We start from the raw sequence: 23,311 nt of genomic DNA on the forward strand, positions 1-23,311 counted from the left end.
CCATTTAAAGATCTTCAAGTTACACCTTCAAAGATCCTTTTTCCTTATGTAACACTTTACAGGTCCCAGAGATTAGGACCTGATATCTTTAGGGGCCATTATTAGCCTACCATAGAATGTTTTATTCTCTTTTAGACCTTCGTTTTGTTCTGGAACTTGCTGTCAAAACAGATTGGACTGAGACTTTTAGCACCCTAAATAACATATTTATTTATTTGCTAATAATTGCCATTTCTTTCTTTCTCTCTCTCTTTTTTAAAAAATTTTATTTATTTATTTGACAGATCACAAGTAGGCAGAGAGGCAGTCAGAGAGAGAGGGGGAAGCAGGCTCCCCGCTGAGCAGAGAGCCTGATGTGGGGCTTGATCCCAGGACTCTGGGATCATGACCTGAGCTGAAGGCAGAGGCTTTAACCCACTGAGCCACCCAGGCGCCCCCTCTTTCTTTTTTTTTTAAACATATAATGTACAGGGGTACAGGTCTGAATAATTGCCATTTCTTTTTTTTTTTTTTTTAAGATTTTGTTTGTTTATTTGACAGAGACCACAAGCAGACAGAGAGGCAGGCAGAGAGAGAGAGAGAGAGAGAGGGAGAAGCAGGCTCCCTGCTGAGCAGAGAGCCCAATGCGGGGCTTGATCCCAGGACCCTGAGATCATGAGCTGAGCCGAAGGTAGACGTTAGCCCAATTAGGTGCCCCTAATTGCCATTTCTTTTTTCTTTTTTTTTTAATGCATTTTTTTTAAAGATTTTATTTATTTATTTGACGGACAGAGATCACAAGTAGGCAGAGAGGCAGGCAGAGAGAGAGGAGGAAGCAGGCTCCCTGCAGAGCAGAGAGCCTGATGCGGGGCTCGATCCCAGGACCCTGGGATCACGACCTGAGCCGAAGGCAGAGGCTTTAACCCACTGAGCCACCCAGGTGCCCCCTAATTGACATTTCTTAATTGGACTCTGTATCATAGAATAAAATTTATTGCATTCTAATAATAGCACAACAAATTAGACCTAAAAAGCCTCAGATGGTGAGTTGCTTATTTAGAATAGCAGTCAGGAAAATACCAAGTTAGTAAGAAATTGTATTATGCTTGGACTATCATAGAACTGATCAATGACTCAATAAAATTTAGTGATAGTTTCTCATTTTGGGTGGCCACAAACTAATTCTTGATTCTGTAGGGCTTTCTTGGTAAGGCTTGTTACATAAATCTTCTTCACATAGTATTAGAAGAATAGGTCAGCTAGCTAGAGAACTTTAACGTTGCAGACTCTGTTTTGGTTTGGGGCTGTTACTTAAATGGCCCAAATGTAGGGACTGCCTAGACCTCAGTAGGAAATGACTTTTATGAGGATGATTTGATAAATCATTATCATAAAAAGATGAAATAGTGAAGCCTTAGTTTCCCTTTCTTTTCTTCAGTCTTTATATTAATTAGCTTAAATATTTAAATGTTGATAACTGTTAAATTTGGCATAGGAAGAGAAATAGTTTGCCAAAGGGAAATTCTCTTTGTTTGCCCTGTAATCTTTTTCTGAGCATGCACAGTGTTCTTCTGTGCTACCAGATAACACAGTAGCTTTTGCTCTGCTAGCAAGAATCATCAGCAGTGTGAAAAAGTTCAGCATGAAAAAAAATTCACTGTCAAAACCATTAGTCTGCGTTATGATTAAAAATTTATATACTTTCTGATTTCTGGATTGAGGATTGAAGTCAATTTACTTCGTGTTACTTGCCACAACTCACTGAGTGACTTTGGCCTTAGTAACTTGGATAATGCATGACATTACACTTGTATTTTGTGTTCTTTCAATGTCTGTAAAATAGTCAAAGAATTTAAGTGAGTATGCCATTATTAATTAATGAGTATGTGAATGAATCATATTAATGTCATGAAATGTAAAAATGGTGGGGTTTTTTTGCGTGTTTTATTATAAAAACTTGGAAGAAAAAGGACAAAATCTAAAGGAGGAAAACTAGTCTACTAATTCAAGGAGATTCCCAAGGTAACTTTTAAAATTAAGGTATGTTCTGTAACATATTTGATAAAGCTTTCAGAGTAATAACTGGTGGCAAATTCTAGTTGAATATTATCAAGTGGTTCCTTGTTTACTTGAGAGGGAAAAAATGACACGTTTGAAGATCTGCTACTATGGTCCCCACGTTATTTAAGTGAAATGTCTCTACATTTACATAACCTTTTCTCGCTTATTTGCTGAAAGACTGCTGAAATGCAAATGACATTGATTCTTTCAGAATGAATAAATAAAAAGAGAAGGGAGAGCCATGGAGAATTTAGGAGGAAAAGGAAATAATATGAGATCTCTAGTAAGCCACATTTTACATTAGCATTTGAGAATTGATGAATTTGTATAAAACGTTCTTGTTTTGACCAAATACTTTAAACAAATTACTGCATATTGAAAATATTTTTAGACATTTCTTAGGTTTTGAAAACACAAGTGAGAAAGATTTACTAATGAATTAACTTATATCCCAATGTTTTGTTTAGTTCTTCAAAGTTGTTTCTTACTGGGGTGCCTGGGTGGCTCAGTTGGTTGAGCATCTGACTCTTGGTTTTGGCTCCGGTCATGATCTCAGGGTCATGAGATTGAGCCCCATGTGGGGCTCCGTGCAAGGTGGGGAGTCTGCTTGAGGTGCTTTCTCTCTCCCTCTGCCTCTGGCCCTCCTCCTTCTCGTGTGTGTGTGTGTGTGTGTGTGTGTGTGTGTGTGTGTGTGTACGCACGCACGCATGCTTCTCTCTCTATCTCTAAAATAAATCCTTAAAACAAAAAAATGTTTCTTACCAATCTGCCCTAGAATCATTATTCAATAAAAGTTTTTGTTTGGGGATTTGTAACTTTAAAATCTTCAGGACTGAAAAAAAAAATCTTCAGGGCTGAGCTGGAAGATGAAAGGTATTTATTTTTAAGTATGATTGTATAATCTGATTTCCTAAGAAAAAGCTAATAGTTCAGTAGTGATGGTTTTTACAGCTAAGCACCTTATATAAGGAAAGTGTCACACTCTGCATAGTTTGTGCCCTTTCTTTGTCATGTCCCGCTCATCTGCAAGTACCTATTTCTGTTTGCCTTAGTCATCCTCTCTAGGTAAATTGTCCATGAGACCAGTGATTCCATCAGCAAATTATCCAGAAAATGCTGTCTTTGCATGTTGTGACAGATTATGTCACTGGTGGATTTATAGCTACTCCAGTGGTCTCATTAACCTGGCAGTTGTCTCCTGTGCCCAGCACTGTTGTCTCATTGCTTTGGTATCTTAGTTTTCATCTTCTCATCACCTTCTTTCTTAACTAAAACTTAGATTTACAAGTTTTGGGGTTTTTTGTTTTGTTTTAGTTTTTGTTTTTAACCTACCCCCCTCAACCCTCTCTACTCACCACCCCCTTTATTTTTGATTGGCAGTATCATCCAGATAAACAAAGTGCAGATGTGCCAGCAGGAACAGTGGAGCAATGTATACAGAAGTTCATCGAAATTGATCAGGCATGGAAAATTCTAGGGAATGAAGAGACAAAAAAAGAGTATGACCTGCAGCGGCATGGTGGGTACTTGGGGTGAGGAGCCATAGCACACTGGCAACTCTTTGAATAGCATTCTGTAGCCGTTCCTGAGAAGCGTTTTCCAGCCTTCGTACCAAGTTATTATTGCCGCCTTGACTCCTCCCCTCCATCACTGTTTTTAACTATGTCCTCCGCTTAGTGGTGCTTATTGTGTATCTGTTGAGTAGTTAACAAAACTCCTAGGATGTGGCTTCTTTGGAAGCCATGAAAGCTGCTTTTTCTAACTAATGAAAAAGGTTTAATCACACATTTCTAATTAATGTTTAATAACTTCTTTCCATTAAATTTAATTATGTACTCATTTTAATTGTAGCACTTTTAACAAAGTGTACTATATAAATGACAATCGAAAGGAGGGTACTATAGGGGATAACATCATAAAGTACTCTGCTGTCTTTCAGCTTGTTTTAGGCTAGGTTTCATGATTGTCTCCAAATAAACTATTCTTTATAAGATTGCTATAAATGGTATTTTAGGAATGCACCTTTCCTAAGCAGTTTTAAAAGTCATTTCTTTTATGCATTTTAGAAAATAGCTTCTTAAAACAGTGACAAGCTCTTGTGAGAAAGAAAGAGAAAAATGTAGGTCAGGTTTGTCACACATAGACTGCAGTTACACGAAGTGATAGGCTGTCTTTCAGCAGTGGCCTTGGGATAGGAGTCCCTCAGTCTTCTATTTGAACCTTCAGTATGCACCCTGCATGCTAATGGGGGGGAGTCAATAATCTGTTACAGCCTGTGGGGAAAACACTCAATTGCACTCTGCAGTAGCGCACCAGGTTCAACATTGACTCGAATGTGTTGATAAAAGCTCACTGTCTCTGTAGTTGATTATTGAATCCCCTCCCATGCCCTACACTGGCACATCATCAAACCTAACAAAATGATTTTAAGGCTCCAGCGACTACGGTTCTGAAAATTTGATTTGAGAAACGAGGCTTACTTCTAAAACACAACATTAGAGGATAAAGCCGATGGTATATATGGAATGCCCATATTTATTTTCGGAGGGAATTGTACTGATAAAATTAAGTATTTATAACTTACAGGCAATGTGTGTATGTTCGTGTAGAAAGACTTCATGAGCTCTTCAGGTACTGGAGAACTTAAGAGTGACTTTCATCATAGTAAACAGTTCTAAAGCCCTACTTTTTTAAGACTCATGAGCTTTTTAAAAATATTAGGAAACTGATGAGTGTACCTTTGCCATGAATTTGGATTAATTTTCAAATATGGCTTGAATATTGGGTCTTATCTATTTGGTGCATATGTAAGTATATTGCACGTGTTGCATTTCTCTTATAAATATGTTTTACTTTTGGCAGAAGAATGTACAAGTGGATGAATTCTATTCACAGATCTATCTTTTTAACCTTGGTTCACATGATAGTATTTTCTGTGAAAAATACTGAAGCTATACACGAATATGTTGCGTGAGAAGTTACCTCCGTGCTTTTTGCCCATCTTTACCAGTCATTACTTTCTGGGTGCCAGTTTGCTTAAGATAAGGATAATCCACAAAACTGTACTTTGAGGGGTGTAAGGTACATACTCGCCCTCTGGCTCTGCATTTTTGCCACTCCGCAGCCTGTGTACTGTTAAGAAGCTGTCAGTAAAACTGACTGGAAGCTCGCTACCTAAAGAGAAAAGAGGGAGAAAACAGGAATAAAAAACTAACCTCTCTTGCTAGGGAATAGGGTATTGGTAGATGAGAAATGGAGAGAAATAGGCAACAGTGTTAAAAGTGAGCAGTAGAATTGCATTAAAAAAAATGTAAGAACAAATAATCAACAGCTTTGACCCTTTCTCATTGCCCTTGGGAAGTCCTTGGAAATGTGGATTTCTTTTGAGCTTTTAGTCCTTGGTGTTAAGGTATTAATGGAGATAACTGCAGCCTGCAGGATCACAGGGGACTCTTGTAGGTCATTGATGAGGCCACAACATTTAGACAAACTGAATACAGTGAGAAATGGGCCTGATTCATAAACCAATAAATCAGCAGATCTGCTTGGAATTTATATAATGTTCGGTTTGCTTTGCAATTTTTTTAAGCAGGTTCTAGGAGGACAGTAGAAATTCAGCTCTTCCTGACCTTTTACTATGTCAGATCTAAGTACAAAGTATTTCCTTCATTACCAGCAGCTCCAGATGGTGAGAATGCTTTACTTTTGTTTTAAATTAAGATTGGATTGCTGTTCAGATAAGAAGTAGAAGTCTCTTATCCAAATATAACTTGCTGTTTTTAAGCCTTTCATACTAGAGCTATTTTTAAAAATCTCATAATAAACCTAGTTTCATCTTGTCATTTCTTTTGAATGCTGACATTAATTTTTCCTTCTTGACCCATCTTCAGTAATTGGCTCCTCAAAAGAAGGAAATGAACTTGAACTTCTAACAGTGAGGATTTAGATTTGATAGAAGGAAAACCTTTGAGAGTGATAATTTGTTAAAGACCAGGATAGGTTACCAAGAGAGAGAGAATTTGTTATAACCAGGTCAAAGCACTCTTTTTTTCTGGGTCACCCCCTGGGGACATGGAAATAGCTTTGTTATACAGAACTCTTTTTGCATGTGGTGATAGTTCATTGTAGAACTTTCTTTTCATAGGGTGTGCTTTAAATATGTTTGTTTCCTGCCTTCCATTAACTTGGAGTATAAAATCCATTAACTGTAATACTTGGGAAGGAGGCAAGAGACATTTTATTTATATGTTGAATGCTTTCTCATATTTCACAACTCAAAGTTGGTGCTCTGTTGTAAGAAAACTCATCAATATTGCTCACAAACATTTATTTCCCTAAGAGATTGTTTAAAGGGGCCCTTGACGTCCATATTTCTTTGCTTCAGAAAAGATACTATCCAATGAGTTCTAATAAAGAAAAAGTCTAAGGTAGATAGCCCCAGTAAAGTACATATATCTTTCTTTGCCATTTCCACGTATCTAGTCTTAGTTGATATTTTTAGGGCAATGTTGGCCAGGCTGAAGAAAAGCAAATCTAAAAAAGGATTAGTAATATTCAGTTCCCAGATACTATACATTTTGAAAGCAGTGTTAACTAGTGAATTTAATCAATTAGTTCCAGTTGGCATATTTACCTTCTTGTTTCTAAGGATGCTTCCAAAGGCTTGCTTCCCATATTCCTTTGAAAGGCATGTAGTTATTCAAGATTAGGCTTTGCATTTCTAGACAACCAGATGAGCACTTTGGAAAATCTTTTCTGGATTTATAAAATGTTTAAATGAGTAATATCTGTCGAATAGATTTTGGTGTCCTTATAAATATATGGGGAGTTTTCTTATATATTAAGCACATTAAAAAATGCATCAGAAGTATATTGTGGGAAAATAATAAGGATCATGATTCAGTTGCTTTGTAATATATGACAGTCACACAGATGTCCAATGTCTCAGTGGCGCTACAGAGTGACATAGCTGATGAGTTAGGTTTACTTCTTTGTGACCTGACATAAAACAAACCTTCAAATGAAATCAGTCAGGTTAAGTAATGTTTTTAAAAAATAAGTGGATTGTGTTTGGAATCCTTCGTGGTATATTATTTTATATTAAGATGTATCTTGGTTTTCTATTAGTGAATTGTTTTTGTAATGTGGAGTTTTCACCTTACACAATCAGACAAGTACTTGGATACCCAAAATAGCCTGGCTCAGGAGATTGGGCCAGACGTTGTACAGTCATTGTGTCTTTACTCAAAGCTAATCAGCTACTCTCCCTTAGCTAGATACAAATGGTCATTTCTGGTGTTGTGTTATACAATTTACATTGTCCCCTTTATAAGGATAAATATTTGAGAATGGGAGATAAGCAAATAAATTGCAGGCCAAATACGAACATATCTTTAAAACCCCATCAATGTTAATGTGTTAACATGTACTTTCTTTCTTTCTCTTTCTTTCTTTCTTTCTTTCTTTCTTTCTTTTTTTTTTAAAGGATTTTATTTATTTACTTAACAGAGAGAGACAGAGTGAGAGAGGAAACATAAGCAGGGGGAGTGGAGAGGGAGAAGCAGGCTTACTGCCGAGCAGGGATCCTGATGGCGGGGCTCGATCCCAGGACCCTGGGATCATGACCTGAGCTGAAGGCAAATGCCCAACGACTGAGCCACCTAGGCACCCCAACATGTAATTTCTTAAGCCCAAAATAAGAATCGTTCCTGAAAAGCTGATGCTTCCTGAAAAGTTAATGCTAAAGACTGATTAACCTCCATAAGAAGGGAAATAATACTTCTAAATGTAGATAATACGAATCTGAGTTAACTTAAGAATAATGACCTAAGGAGAGTAGATATTTATGTAGGTTATGTGCTAAACTGACCCTTACAAAATACTTGTATTAGTCAGATTAGAGTTTCCATCTATGATCATATCAGTATTTCCATTTGATTTTAGGAATTTGAAAATTGGCTGTAAAAATGTGCTTCAGGTAAAACTTGAAGATAAGCATCAGGGGGTATGTTTTTTTTAGTGACTGTTTCTGGGAAAAGTAGGTATGTGAAATGATGCAGAAAATCCATCTAGACAGTTAGGGACTGGCATTTTCTTCAGAGGGAGAAGAGAGTATAGAGAAAACTTTCTGTGAGGGTCCTCCTGTTCCATCTTATTTGTCATAAGAAGGTGACTACTCATGTTACCTTTTACTTTTACTTGAATGCAGGTATGTTTTTGCAGTGAAAATGTATTTTAAGATCTTTTCTCAGTGGTTTTGCCTAAAAATTTGGCTAGTTTCAAAGAATGTTATAGAAAGCTATGGTCAAGATTATAGTTATACACACACGCGCGTGCGCGCGAGCACGCACTTGGACACATTTGGGACTTCTGATTTAATACTACTGAAAATGGAAGATTTAAGGAAGTTTGTGTTTCCCACTTTAATGTCTCTCCCAATTTCTACTCGGGTACTTGACTGATTGAAATCAATGAGTCTTAACCCAAAACAGGGTTGGTTACCTTTCTCATTGCTTGTTTTTTCCCTCAGACTTGAAATCTTCATTTCATATTACATTCTGATTACTTCTCCTTTGCTCAGTGTATAACCAATGAATTAGAAATGAGTGTTGACATTTTTTTAGTTTTTTTTTTTTTTTTTAATGTGGGATCTTCTCACAGCTATCACCGTAGGCTGTACCCAGAGTATTACACATACCCATAGCTGCTAATTGGCCTTCTCCTATAGTCGTTTACATTTTGATTGGTCTAGCTTTCTTTATTCTCACTCCTCTAAGAACTTTTATAACCACCCTCTCCCCAACACATTTACCCATTCATGTAGAATTTAAATGGGACAGAAGCTTTGAACTTTGTTCCTAATTACTTTTTCTAGCCTTATCACCAATCACGAACTGATGTGAATCTTCTCCCCTGGTTCACCTGGGGGCTCCCAAACACATATGCCTGTGTTGTTTGTCATGACTCAGTACACGCTCCCACTCTGATTTGTCGCAGTTTATTTTTTGTTTAAGTTTGAACTCGTCCTCCAGTCCACCCCTAACTCCCAAAGAAAGCTTCCCCCCACACTCAAATCTACCATCATTTTTATTTTTAATCTCTGGATCTAATCTACGAATTAATTATTTTGAATTTTTTCTCTGTGGTTCCTATCTTGCAGTTTTGTTTGCTACGTCGGATGGACTATGGCTTTGGTAATAACAGGTCGATTTTCGTGGGACTGATAATAGCAAAGTACATCAAACTTCTTAGCACTGTCACAAATCCAGACATGGTAGTAGCTGCTGCCTCCCTACACTGTGGTACTTGAGGCTTTCCCCTCAGAATAGATTGGTGTTTAGTCATTTTCTTATGGTGGGGTATGAACAGGTCAACAAAACATTCTGAGATAATAACAGTTAAAATAGTTGCCATTTATTGAGCACTCTATCTGTGATAATTGTCTTTCAATCATTGTTTAACAGCCTATTAAGGAAGATATTTAAAAAAAATCTGAGATTCAGAGGGGTTAAGTAATTTGCCTAAGGCCACATGGCTAATAGTTGATAGAGGAGGAATTCAGAGCCATTCTCTGACTTCTAATCATATTGTGGTACGCTGTCAAATTTTGAATAGGTGTGTGCAGCCTCCTGTTTTCAGTTCCAGATGGGCAGGAGTGAGTTACATTTGCGGGTTGGAATGAGAGTCCAGGCCTACCTCTGCTGCTGTTCTACCTGTTGTGTAGTGAAACATGAAATTCAGGTTCCGGGTTTCGTTTGGTACCTTTTATGAGCACTGCATGTACGCTTAGTTTATAAGCCCCAGTTCTTCCAAGTCCATAATTAAACTCCAAGTTTGTAATTTTTCTTTGATATGGAAAGCCTTGCAATTGTGACTCTTTAATTTCACCTGGGAAAGGATTATAGAGCTTTCTGATTTAATGAGCAGGTTTCACGTTAAATGTTGCCTGGTTCAGAATCTCTTATCAAGGTAGTCTGAGACTGTTCCAAGAACAGAGAGTTTTAAGGAGAAGGAAACCAATTTCCTTCAAGTTAGTTCCTATATGAAAAATTTAATTATGTATAGTGAAATGATTTTTAAGAATGAGGTGATTATATGCAATTAAATTACTTGGTTTTAAAACAGCATGATACTAAGTTAGGCCTAAACAAAAACACTGTTTGCTTTTTACACACAGATGACTTAAGTGTGAAATAAATCTTATTTTAAAAGGCATAAAAATGTATACAACAGACTACTTGCTAAATGAGAGTGTCCTGGGGACTTGATTGCTCGAGTAAGTTCCAACATTGCTACACATGAAGAGTAGGGACGGAACTGCAGATGGACTAGATCTTTTGGCCAATATTGGGTTGAATGAGACTTTTGATATCTCAGCCATAATGAATAAAGTTAAATTCCTCTCCACCATAGCTTTCTGTTGCTGTTACTTATTTTTACTCATTTATTTGAATTGTAGCTACAGTTAGAACAGGTTTCCTGGGATTAGGAAGTGTAATTATTTAGGCAGCAAAAAGTTGTTTTAGAAATTTTACTATCATTAGGAAGAAGCTTTAAAAGGCTGGAATTCCATTGTCTTGTAAGAAGTAAGAAATATTTATTGATTCCCAAATGGAGCTGAAAAAAAAAAAACCTTTCCTCTTTTAGAAAGTTGTGAATGACCCAGCGAGAGCTCTAGTAAGCTTTACTGAACCAAGCTGCTAATAGTTATTTAATGTTATTCTTCAGTGTGAAAGAAGCTCCCTAGATTTCCCTTTTAATCTCTTTGAATTGCAGGCTCATAAACCTCTCCGATGAGTCCTGCCAGTGTTTTCTTAGATCCCACTGTTGAGACAAAGGAGCTACAGAATTCTTTCACCTCTTGTTGTCAGACAAATCCAATAGAACACAGGGTCAGAAGGGCCTGTACTTCTGAAGGTTGAAAGATTCTTTTCCAAGTAACCACATAAATTATTTGATTTTATCATTATATTCCACAGGAATTTCCTTTTATAATGCCTTGCTTTCTATATTTCAGGAAATTTGGATCTTTTTCTGGTCTCTGTATTTAGCTAAGCTTTGGGTATAGCACAGGGTGTGAATGGACCTACATACCTTAGGAAAAGCTGAGCCCATTTACTTCAAAAGAATTAGGAATCTTGTAGTGTAATTGGACTTAAGATAGAGTACCCGAATGCCACGCATTGCGTGTTCTTTCCAAATGGCTGGGTTTGTTTTTAAGTTATTACCATTCTGGAGCTAAGATTCCAGATTTAAATCTTGTACCTATTCCTTTTTTTGGGGGGGGGGGGGGCGGTTATCTATTCCTTTAAGTCGCTGCATAAGTCAGTATGTGTTTTCTCAGTATTTTTAGTAGTGTCATGTTAACAGGAAAACTTTGAGATAGAATTTATATTTTCAGATACCTATTGAAATATTTCATTGTAATGAGCAAAAATATTTGTAATATGTAATACTCAAAAGGAACTTACCTATTTTGCAGATGCCATGCCTGATTAGAAGACAATTATCAAAGCTAATTACAGGGTTCCTGTGAGTTACTTTACAGGCTAGGGAGGAATTAAGTTTTCTAATTATAACTACAATGGTGGACAAGCAGAGATCATTGTTTAAAAAGAAAAAAAAAAACATTGATTTGTTTGTGCTTCTTCCTTGTAATTGTAGTTAGGGGGGAAGTTGCTATTGCCCCATTCCCTGGACACCTGCCTCTCAACAAAGGATTGTGGTCACCTCCCCACCCCCTACATTTAGATTCACCTTTTACTTGTATGTACCCCTTCTGCTCATTATACAGTCCTCTAGGGATCCAATTTTCCCTGAGTTAATCACCCCCAGCCTTTTTCAGAAGTTGTTAGATTACCATCTTTTCAGGGAATACACACTTTCTTAGGCTTTCAACTTCTTTTCCCTAACTTTTGTTTCCTTATTTCTATTAAAAAGTGTAGCTCTTGGAGTCTCAGCACACTACTTTAAGACTTTTTGTTGAAATGTATCATACAAGCAGAGAAGTATACCAATCCTAAGTGACCAGCTTGATGCGTTTTCACAATAAAAACACCCATCTGCCAGCACCCAGAAGGTCCCTTGTGACTCCTTGGAGCCACCACTTTCCCCCACACCCAGTACCATGGTGTCAACACAACAACTCGGGGTAGTTCTGCTTGTTAGATTTTATGTAACGGGGAATCATACAGTATGTTCTCTCTTGTGTCAGGACTTTTAAAACCAGAACCTCAGAGAAACCTGGACTGTATCCACATAATATTAAATAATCAAATCAAATAGTTAGATGTTTAGATAGCCACAGAACATGAGAATATTTTTTAATTTCTTTTAACTCTGACCTTGGGCAAAGTACTAACCAGTTTTGCATTATTTTCCCTCTTATCATCTAAGTTGATTTGTCATCTTAGAAATAGGTCGCTACTCCAAAGTAACTGTATGTAAAGAAAAAAATAATAAAAATATAAAGGCCCGTTTTTTTGAGGAAGTGGAATAGAGAGGTGCTCCACGTGAAACACTAGGTGAGCGTGACAGTAGCTTCATCGTGGAGAAGCACAGCAATATGCTGACTTCCTTGGCAGTTCTCTTTGCCAGTTATTTCTCATTTATTATTTTCAGGTAAAAATAGCATAGTGGACATATGTGAGTGGGTTATCCTTTTGTGTAATTGCTGTATTGCAGGTGTCCAAGATAGGTTAGATTAAGGCTTATTCATCTTGTCCTTACCTCTGCCTTGTCTGATTTGCTTTAATTGATTTCCAAAATTACTGAAGATATCGATCAGATACCCTGGAATATAGCCAACTTGATTGTAAATTATTTACATCTGTTTTTCCTCTAACTACAGTCTGTTAAGTGCCAATTACTCCCATTCATAAATCTAAAAGTGTTTCATTTCTCCATTCAAGCAGACTTACCTTAGTCATTCTAAGAAATTGAAACATATGATTAAGATTTGTTTTTCTCTCCATGGGACTTTTAGGGAGAATTTTTTAAAAAACTAAAATACTGAATAATCTATATCTATAACCAAGTGTGCTTTATATAGAATGTAGAAATTGTTTTTGTTCAGAGATTACCTCACATACTGATACAGTCTGCATAAGCTGTTCAGTGGGCACAGAGATGAAGGAATTCCCCCACCCTCCAGCCACTGGGCAGAGTCTTTAATCTTTGGATTTTAGGGTCAGTTTAATAGACTGTTGGGACCTAGTAAATATGAAGTGATACAATATTTGACATACTTAATAGAAAACCACAGTGAGTTCAAAATATTGTATAATTTTTTCATCTATTTTAAAATTGTGTAACTCACCAATAAATTCTGAACAGGCAGTTATTAAATATAATTAAATTGTAGGCATTCACACAACGGAACAAAGGAAAGCATTCTCAGCAAGTGAACAAGAGACTAGTGAGACAGCTAAAGAAAATTTCATTGGGGTGAGGGGTGGATTTTAGTAGTTTCTTTTAAGCATCGACTTCTAGAAGAACAATACAAGCATACATGAAGTATAACATGCCTTTAAAAACAAAGACAAGTGCTTATCTATAGTTGCTTTCTTTGTCCCAAAGTATACTTGTTTTAAGAAAGAGTACATGCTTCTACTACCTAAACTATATGTTTACTAAATTTAGGTAGAATTCCAAGCTTCTTTGAACCTTCCACCTGCAGGGAAAACTTTGGCCTAGGAAATAGCAATAGAACATCAACACAATACAATTGTATGGTTATTGAAACCTTTTAAAGTAAGTCTTTAAGTTACCTATCCCTCTCTTGCAAGCAATTAAAAATCAGGTGACCCTTACATTGATTAGAGCTTTGTTCTTTAAAATACTTTTAGATGGGGAGGCTGGGTGGCTCAGTCGGTAAACATCTGCCTTTGGCTCAGGTCATGATCCCAGGGTCCTGGGATCCTTGCTCGGTGGAGAGCCTGCTTCTCCCTCTCCCTCTGCCTGCTGCTCTGCCTGCTTGTGCTCTCTCTGTATCTCTATCAAGTAAATAAATAAAATCTTTAAAAATAAATAAATAAAACACTTTTAGACTGATCTCATTGGATTAGAACAACACACTGGTGTTGGTCTGTTCTGTCCTAGCAAATTCCATAGACTGGGTGGCTTAAAAAACAGAAATTTATTTCTCATAGTTCTGGAGGCTGGAATTCCAAGATCAAGGTGCCAGTCAGTATGGTTCCTGGTGAGGGCTCTCTTACTGGCTATAAATGGCCTCTTTTTTTACTGTGTCTTTATTTGATACTTTCCTTGGTGCTTGTGCATGGAGAGAAGACCCTCTTTCTTCCTCTTATAAGGCCACCAACTCTATCAGATTAAGACCCCACCCCACTCTTATGGTCTTACTTTACCTTTATTACCTCATAAAAGGCTTATCTCTAAATAATTCAACCTAAGAATTTTGGGGGGACACAGTTACAGTTCAGTCCATAATAACCCTTCTGAAGTAGATAAGAGATAACTAAGTGTATCTAGGGTATATTTCTAAGGTTAGAAAGCTAGTGAAATATTACAGCTAAGGTTCAAATACAGTTGTTTTTGCCCAACCCCATGCTGCCTTCCTTAGTTACAGGTATTGCTTGACAAAAAAATTCCCTCTCACAAAAATAGGGGTTACTAGTTAATCACAAGGAATCACCAAATCAACTCCATGGTTTTTGCATGTTGCATAGTTGTGGAAAATGGGATAGATCTTGACTTTTGAGGTTCGTAAGAAGTGGACTACAAGTCAGGTAGCCTTAAAACTGCTGTCAAAAGTAGTAAACTAAGTTTTTAAATGGCAAGTAAATTATAGCTGTAGTCAACGGGCTGCAGTTGCCTTTTCAGCTTCTTCATGGTTATGATTAAAGTGTCAAATAAATGTTGCATTTTATATTTTACAGAAGATGATCTAAGAAATGTGGGACCAGTAGATGCTCAAGTGTATCTTGAAGAAATGTGTTGGAACGAAGGTTGGGATTTTTTTCTCTTGACTACAGTAAAGGAAAACATTAGGGATTTTCTTTAAGAAGAAAAACTCTTCTGGGATATTTGGAAATCTTAAAAAATAGTAATAGCTTGGCTTTTTAAATATATAAATGTGGGTGGTTTTAGGAATTTTTTCATTCTAAACTTCAATTATTGATCTTCCTCTATATGACTCATTTCCAGTTATTTGTCTAGTCTAAGTAGATGTTAGGTATAGAAGGTTTCATGTGGTTTTCTTTTTTTAAATTACTTGGGTTTTGGTTTACTTTCCATCTGTGTAATAGGGAAGATAAAGTTAATATTTTCCATCCTTCCTGTGTTGACATAGGAGATGAATTTTCTATTAGAATTTTTGTTTATTTTTATTTCTTTACATGGCAGGGCAGGGCTTTTAATACTGTACTCTTCTGCTTGGAGCTTGGTTTTTACCTCTCTTTCTTGATTTTGTTAGGTGGTAAAGAAAAATTTGTCACTCCCTTTACCCACCCACCATGACATCTTGTCTTTTTTCCCTTTTGTATTATTGAAATTTTATTTTATTTTATTATTTTATTTTGAGAGAGAAAGAGAGTGTACATAGAGGGAGAGGGACAAGCAGACTTTGTGCTGAGCCTGACACAGGGCTTGATCTCATGACTGAGATCATGACCTGAGCAGAAATCAAGAGTCAGACATTTTCACCAACTGAGCTGTGCAAGTGCCCTCTATTACTAGAATTTTACAACTTTAACTTCTCTCCTGTTCTGATAGTTTTGTGAATTGCTTTGGCTAGAAACTGTAGAGCCCGTATAGAGCCCACTAATATCACACATCTGTGTTTCTCTGGGAAAATGAAGAAACTCTTCCTATTTCTTAGCATTTTTATATACTTTAACCCTGTACCTATTGTTCAGCCTGGAGTAAAAATTCCCTAGCACTTTATAAAAATTGACTAATGAATGTGGATAGGCAGAAGATAAACTCAGCTTTATGATACAGGTGAAAAAAAACCAAGATGGTGAAAGAAATATACAACATGAAATTGTTAAGTTATGTGTTACTATCTTTGGAATTTCCTTAAGTAAACCTGACAGTGAAGATACAGGAGAATCCTAACCACAGCCAATGAATCAGTTATTAGAAGCTAGAGTTACTCTTAAAAGTATAGGACATCCTTTGATGCTTATTATTTATTTATTTATTTTGATGCTTATTTAAATTAAGGGTTTTTTTTTTTTTAAAGATTTTATTTATTTGACAGAGAGAGATCACAAGTAGACAGAGAGGCAGGCAGAGAGAGAGAGAGAGGGAAGCAGGCTCCCTGCTGAGCAGAGAGCCCGATGCGGGACTCGATCCCAGGACCTTGAGACCATGACCTGAGCCGAAGGCAGCGGCTTAACCCACTGAGCCACCCAGGCGCCCGAAATTAAGGGTTTTTTAATAAAGAGGGAAGCAATCCTTAATCTTATGAGCAGCAAATAGCTGCATGAAGCCATTATTTCTGCAGGGATATTTATAAATTAGTAATATAAGTTTTGTAGTTGAAAAGAGCAGTCTTGGCAGATGAAAATTCAGTAAAAAGTACAGTCAGCTGGGCAAATTAAAAAAAAATTGTTTGAAGATTCCCTCGTGGACATTTTCAGAGTAACCTTGGAAAGTGAAGATCCAGAGGCAAGAGAAAAGTAGATGAAACCCAACATGATAGATAAAGCCAGATTACCTATTCTTGATCCAAGGATAGTATGAAACAATGCCTGTTATTACTCTTAAAAGCCATCCCTGAAGAACTGTTGAGAGAGTGGTTAACCTTTCTCCTTAGTCTGTTGTACAGCTTGGTTATTTTGTCTTCAGTGTTTTTAAAATGATTTCTGTGAAGATACCACGTGTTAAGTAATAGAATAATATAAGAAATGTAACAAGATGTGTATTTTTAGTGAGCATTAACATTTGGAATCATCTGTGACAAAACTCCCCAGTAGCCCATGGTGGCCTCTGCATCATTTACTGAGCACATGTCACCTCAGATTGTTTCTGAGTGTTCACTGAGGTGGTAAAAAAATAAGATGGACATTTAGCTTTAGAAAACCAATGGTCAGAATATGTGCATTTTTAGACAAGTTAATAATGAAACAATTCACTTTTGAAAGCATGCTACTACAATATATATGTTGCCTCAGACAGGAAAGATGTTAGCATTTTAAAATTCCAAGATTAAATTATTTTTCTTTATGGACAAAAAAGGCATTGTGGTAAAAAATAAAAAGGAAGATTGGGTGAGTGAATTCATGTTTTTGTTACTGGTAAAAGAAACATATAAAGTTAGCTTATTTAATTTTAATTTTTCCAAGGCCAAATTTGATTAGAGAACAAATACAAGGCAGTTGAATTTTTTCTTTTCTTTTTTTCTATTAGTGGCATATTATGAGATCTGAGCGTTAAAGAATGAAGTCTGCTAACTGAATAAAGATATTTGATGTACCTCTAGTAAATTATGACCGTCATACAATAAGGTGATCAGTAATTATTTTTCTTTTACAGTCACTTCTCAGTGACAGCAAAATGGAATGACCAGTGGATCAGATTCTTTCAGTTAAAGGACATGAGCATTTCCGCTTCCCAAGAAAATGGTAGATTTAATAAAATTTCCACCATTAGTAGGCTAAATGTTGCGCCATATCACCTCTGTTGGGCATCTCACTTCACAGAAATAGTGTGATACTAGAACAGAGTATCTGAATGTTGAACTTAAACAGTTAGGTTAGCAGGACGCCTGGATGGCTCAGTTGGTTTAAGCATCCACAGGCAACAGCTCAGATAAGGATCAAGCCCTGCATCAGGCTCCCTGCTCAGCAGGGGGAGTCTGCTTCTCCCCCTCCCCCCACTCATGTTCTCTCACTCTCAAATAAATAAATAAAATCTTAAACAAACAAACAAGAGTTTTCTCTAAAAGAATATACTCCAGGCATAAGCATGTAGGGCTATTTCTCTTTCCTTCACAGTAGTATTTTTGACAAATATATTGTTGAGAAGAATGTAAAATTGATGTGGATCTTAAGAAAACAGAAGACTTCAGATAAGTGTCCTGGGTCGCTTCTGAGCTTCTCCTCTCCCCTCAAGATCTTTGGGCTGTTGATTCATAGCTTTAGTCCTCTACAGCTCTCTTCTACATATCAAGATTTTTTAGTAGGTAATTTTTAGAAACACTGCCCCATACAAGAATTCGTTTCAAGTTCTCATTTAAATACGTTTTATACTTAAGGCACTTCTTTCATTTTGGAATTTCTGTGATAAACTGCATTTTTAAAAAGGTGTTGAAATAGTTACTTACAAGTGTTTGAAGCATTATTTTTGTTTTTTTGTTTTTTTGTTTTTTTTTTTTACAGATGATGACTCTTTTTCTCTGAGTTGCCGGTGTGGTGGAAAATACAGGGTTTCCAAGGATGAAGCGGAAGAAGTTACCCTGATTTCTTGTGATACATGTTCATTAATTATAGAACTCCTTCATTATGGCTGAAATTGTTCACTAAATGATCCTTTAACTCTGTATTCAGACATGTTGAAGAGAGCCCATTCAAGTAAATGTATAAAGCTGATAAAAAGAAGGAGGATTCTTTTTTTTTTTGGGTCAGCTTTTATTTGCAGAGAAAGTATAAGACTGTCAAGCAAGGGCTACCCCAGATTAACAGAAAATTCATTTAGTTATTTATATGTATTTATACTTTCTATTTATAGATCACCCCCCCCCAAAAAAAGACCTGAATTATTAAGTTCTATTTTGTGAATTCCTATCTGAGAACTTTGTTATTTGGTCCATTTTTTCCTTGGTATAAAATAAGAATTTTCCTTTTCTTTAAGTATGTCTCTTCTTATAATGGGTCACAGTATTATCATGTTCCTTTATAGTTACTGGGTTTCTGCAGTAACATGCCATTTCTAGCTGCTAAAGTTATAGGCCTATTGTACAAGTATCTCAAAGTCTCAAGTCATTAAGATTAAACTATAATCTTTGTAAATAACATGTGAGCCTAGTACTCCCATAATGAGGGCTGGATATGGATATTCACGAAGTTATTTCAAAGATGATAAAGAAGGTGAAATGACAACTGTAGAAAAGATAGCTTTTGAAGTAAAGACTTGACTCCAGTCCTGGCAACTCTATTTCCAGATTCTTCGTGTGGCTACGTTAAAGGGAATAAAGTTTAAACACTGCCATCTTCAACTTTAAATGTAACTTAGGAATGGTAGCTCTAAAAAAAATAATAATCTGAAACTGACACATTACTTCCTTTTTTATTTCAAAGTACTAAGTATTAATTCCTGTATTTATGAATAAGGAACCATTGCATTGCTGGTATGAACAAATGGACATTTATAATGTTATTATTGATTATAATGGACTCTAAAGATTTTATTTTTCTCTATCTTTGATATCCTATATACAGTATAAGTCAGGACTCATTTGAAAAGATTGAGGTATCCTTTATAGGATCACTGGAACTTTAATTTCAAAAGAGTGAACCAAGTATGTGACTTAGCAGGTTTTTATTGGTTGAATTCATGGTATTACTGGTTTGGACTTGAAAGACTAGTTACTACTCTGATGTGTAAATGTAGCAAAAGTATGAGGCACAGTCAAGAAAAGATTACTTTCATTATAACTATTAAACCAAAAATTCAGAAGTGAGGTGGTCATCCAGGTTTTTTCCCTAAAAATATTTTTATATCTATCATAAACTTTAGATTTCTTATCTTGGATTACATTTTTATCCATATATTTGGAACTAATAGCACTTGCAATATGTATCGTTTATTCTTCCATATAACAATTACAAATGACTAAAACTAAGTAGCAAATAGTTTATTAGTAAGTATATGGTTTCAGTGGCAATAATAAATTCACTTGTAGAGAATAATCAAAAGAATAAATGCTTGTTAATCGTCAGAAAATCTGTGGCCATTAGGGCTGTCACGGAGAAATCCAAAATCACTCAGAGGCCAAATCTGTAAAATTGAAATGTGATTGAAGACAGTTAATGAAAGTGTTACATCATCATCATTCCTTTTATTCGTCCCTTTTCTCTGTGCAATGTAATTAAACACTTTCTCCTTATTTTTAGTCAAGAACAAATTTTCTATACAAAATGAAACTTTAGAAAGTAAATTTGTATGTGTATATGTATTTAATTCTAAAGTTTGGAACGCTGATATGTTATACAAGAATTTATATGTTATGTGGTATATGAACATAATATGTGTGTCTGTGGGCTTTTTTTTACTACCCTCAAAGTTAACTATAAACCCAAGGATTTAAATATAACCTCTGCATAAGTGTGAAGAATCCTGCAGATTATCCAATAGCATTCAAGTGTTTTTCTTCTTACTGCTGTGGCAAAAAGGAGGAGCCAGTGAAAATAATCATCTTTCCTAAGAGTCCTTCATTTATTATAACCCTGGCAAGTCAATGTACTTAACTGGGATATCCCCACTTAGCAGTGTAGTTTGACTACAATGCTCTTCTGCAAATGCATACTTACGTCCAAGATATGAATATAGTTGTACAAGTTGTATGAGAAAGAATTACATTCTGGAGATATAAATTAAAGGCTTCTTATAGCTAAGGTTGTTTGAACTTTATTATTCAAATAAACAGTTACTCTTAATTACCTGTCTCAGTAGGGAAGAAGGTAATGTTTATAGCTACGAAGGCCAGCATGTTCATAAAATGTAGCTGCTGTAACAGTTAAGTCCATTGACAGCCTGAATATTTCAAAGCTCATTTTGAAGGAAAATATTTTTCTTCCAGCTCAGAGAAGAAAACCTACATTTTAAGCAGAAAATAATACCTTGAAAAAGATACGTCCTCTTATTAGTCCATATGGAATAGGTCCATAATACCTGGAATCTGTAGAATTCTGTAGATTATCACCTTCTAACCAAACGTGACCCGTTGGCACCTAGATTTAGAGAAGAAAGCAGCCCCTTTAAAAAACAAACAAAAAACCAAATATGGGTAGTATAAATAAAAAGCATGTCTTTTGGTAATAGGGAGAAATGTCCTAAAGTTCTTGTTTATAAAACACACACCCTATCATCTGTATTTTTGCTTTTATTTCTTGCACAATAAAATATCTTTTATTAAATACTAGTAATGTTAAGGTTTTGTCATTTTAAAAGACCTATCTTTTTTGCCACATGGTTCCCAAACATTAATTTGTCACACAAACCCCAAACTGAGGTTATAAGAGATCAAAACAGTGTGACAGGGTCATTAATTTAATAGACTTCAAAAGAGGTCATTAGGATGCTGACTGAAAATGTGCCCTCCTGTCTCTAAAACAGCATAAGCAGGGCAGCCACTCACTCAGCAACATCCTGGGGCCAGTACCAAGGCCAGACCTATTAGAGTGCTCATGATGAACTAAATGGTAATTGATTGTGACATCAATTACAAATAATCTCATCATTTTATTGGAGTGGGCTTGTCAGAATTCTAATTAAGATCCCTGTTCTGCCTTTGTACAGGCCATATCTTCAATGCATTATACTTCAATAATGACCATCAGGAACTAGAAGGATTTATTATAAAGTCATCAGTTGTAAAATTAATGATGGTGACCTTCTACTAAATGAAAGGCCCCATCTCCTATATTGTCCTATGTACTAACTGATAAATAACATAAGTTTGCAATTTTACTCAATGTAAACCATAAAAATATTTAGAACAGAACATGTTAACTTTAAAAAAATGAGCTCTGTGAAATGAAACATTTGCCCGTTAAAAAGTTACTCTGCAGCAATAATCCTTAAAGTAGCACTTTACAATACAAGTTATTTTATAGTTTCTTTTACCCAAGAAACTTGAATTACTGACCAGACCAAGATGATCTACTGGGAAGGAATTTATTTTCACTTTTCTTTTGACTAGCTTTTTATGACTGGGGAACTTTACGTGAAGAAAAATACTCCTACTGGGTTAAGTAAGAAATGACTGCAATTTTTCAAAATGTTACAAATTATTGCTTTTTAAAGACTTTATTTTTTAGTAGTTTTAGGTTCATAGCACAATTTCCCACCCATCTCCTGTCCCCAAACATTCATGACCTTCCCCACTATTGACATCCCCTACCACAATGCTGTATATTTGTTATACTTGGTGAACCCACATCAATATCATAATCACCCAAAGTCCAGAGTTAATTTAGGGTTCACTCTTGATGTTGTACATTCTATGGGCTTGGACAAATGTATGACATGTATCCACCACTATAGTATCATAGAATATTTTCACTGCCCTAAAAACCTTGTGTGAACCTTGTGTGAGCTGCCTTATTCGTGTCTTCCCCCCTCCATCCCCTATATTACCTTTTGGAAAAATAAATGTATACAAGCATTTAAATCTGAATTTCACTTTATATCAGAGATTATATAATTTTGGAATGTCTTATGTAGTAATATTTGTCCAAAACAAATCAATTATTTTAAATACGTACATTTAAATGTTAAATCTATTTGTAGAGAAAGAAAAATTTCCTGAAAGAGTATCAGATGCTGTAAGATCACTTACTTTTTTCCCCCCACTATTAGTGGAACTAGTTATAGGGCCAAGAGCATGACTAATTCGTATCTGTTTAAGTGGATTTATGTGCAATGAACCTTAATATTGTTCCAGGTAGAAAAATGAATCCATCTCAGATCATAGATGAAAAAAAAAAATACCCCCAAAATAGTATATTTGGAAAAGTCATGTGTCATTAACATAGTCTCAAGTGCCACTATGGGAGAAGCTATAATACAACTTTTATGTTTAAATTTCCATAGTTTCTCCTTAATGTGTGTTTGTTTCTGAGTTCTAAAAAACAGGTAATAAGCCAAGATCCAATATATATTCCACTTCTTCATGAAGCTTTCCCAACCTTGCCTGCCCATACCAAATACTCTTTGATGGTTTAGAGCACTTACCATACAAAGTCTGTCTTGCCTGGGGCCCTAGATTATAACATTAGCTTGCTTGGCTTTTGTTTAAGTCTATTATTTTATGACCAAATAAGCCAACAGACAGTAATTATGTCATGATCTTAATTCTTTACAACACCTAAGCCAAATATTTGGTGGTTTTTATCTATAATGTAAGTAGAAATTCTTATAAAGCACAATCACTTTTGTATGACCCAACTTTCTTCCAAATTAGTTAAATAAAGTGATGAAGTGTTATCTTTGGTATAATAAAATTAACAAGTACAGAAAGGAATCTGCTAAGAGAAATCTAGAACATATTACCAGAAGCCTTTGGAAGAGTGACACAGGCTATCTT

General features: G+C 35.8%; 2 protein-coding genes across 7 annotated transcripts in view; one reads left to right on the forward strand and one right to left on the reverse strand.

Annotated features, from left to right (window-relative positions):
* DNAJC24 (DnaJ heat shock protein family (Hsp40) member C24) overlaps positions 1 to 21,143 on the forward strand; it is a 66,037-nt gene extending 44,894 nt beyond the window's left edge. The window contains exons 3-5 of one of the 2 annotated variants that reach the window (XM_047690797.1): positions 3,421 to 3,559; positions 14,937 to 15,005; positions 18,384 to 21,143. In XM_047690797.1, coding sequence (XP_047546753.1) covers positions 3,421 to 3,559; positions 14,937 to 15,005; positions 18,384 to 18,514 — 339 coding nt within the window. In that variant the 3' untranslated portion in view covers positions 18,515 to 21,143. The remainder of the gene's footprint in view (positions 1 to 3,420; positions 3,560 to 14,936; positions 15,006 to 18,383) is intronic. The other variant, XM_047690798.1, reaches the window with a different exon arrangement.
* IMMP1L (inner mitochondrial membrane peptidase subunit 1) overlaps positions 18,624 to 23,311 on the reverse strand; it is a 91,512-nt gene continuing 86,824 nt past the window's right edge. For all 5 annotated transcript variants that reach the window (XM_047690791.1, XM_047690795.1, XM_047690794.1 and 2 more), the window contains 2 exons: positions 20,844 to 20,954; positions 18,624 to 20,001 (listed from right to left, as the gene is read on the reverse strand). In XM_047690791.1, coding sequence (XP_047546747.1) covers positions 19,933 to 20,001; positions 20,844 to 20,954 — 180 coding nt within the window. In that variant the 3' untranslated portion in view covers positions 18,624 to 19,932. The remainder of the gene's footprint in view (positions 20,002 to 20,843; positions 20,955 to 23,311) is intronic.

This window comes from Lutra lutra, chromosome 10, assembly GCF_902655055.1.
Source record: "Lutra lutra chromosome 10, mLutLut1.2, whole genome shotgun sequence".
NCBI classification, from domain to species: Eukaryota; Metazoa; Chordata; class Mammalia; order Carnivora; family Mustelidae; genus Lutra; species Lutra lutra.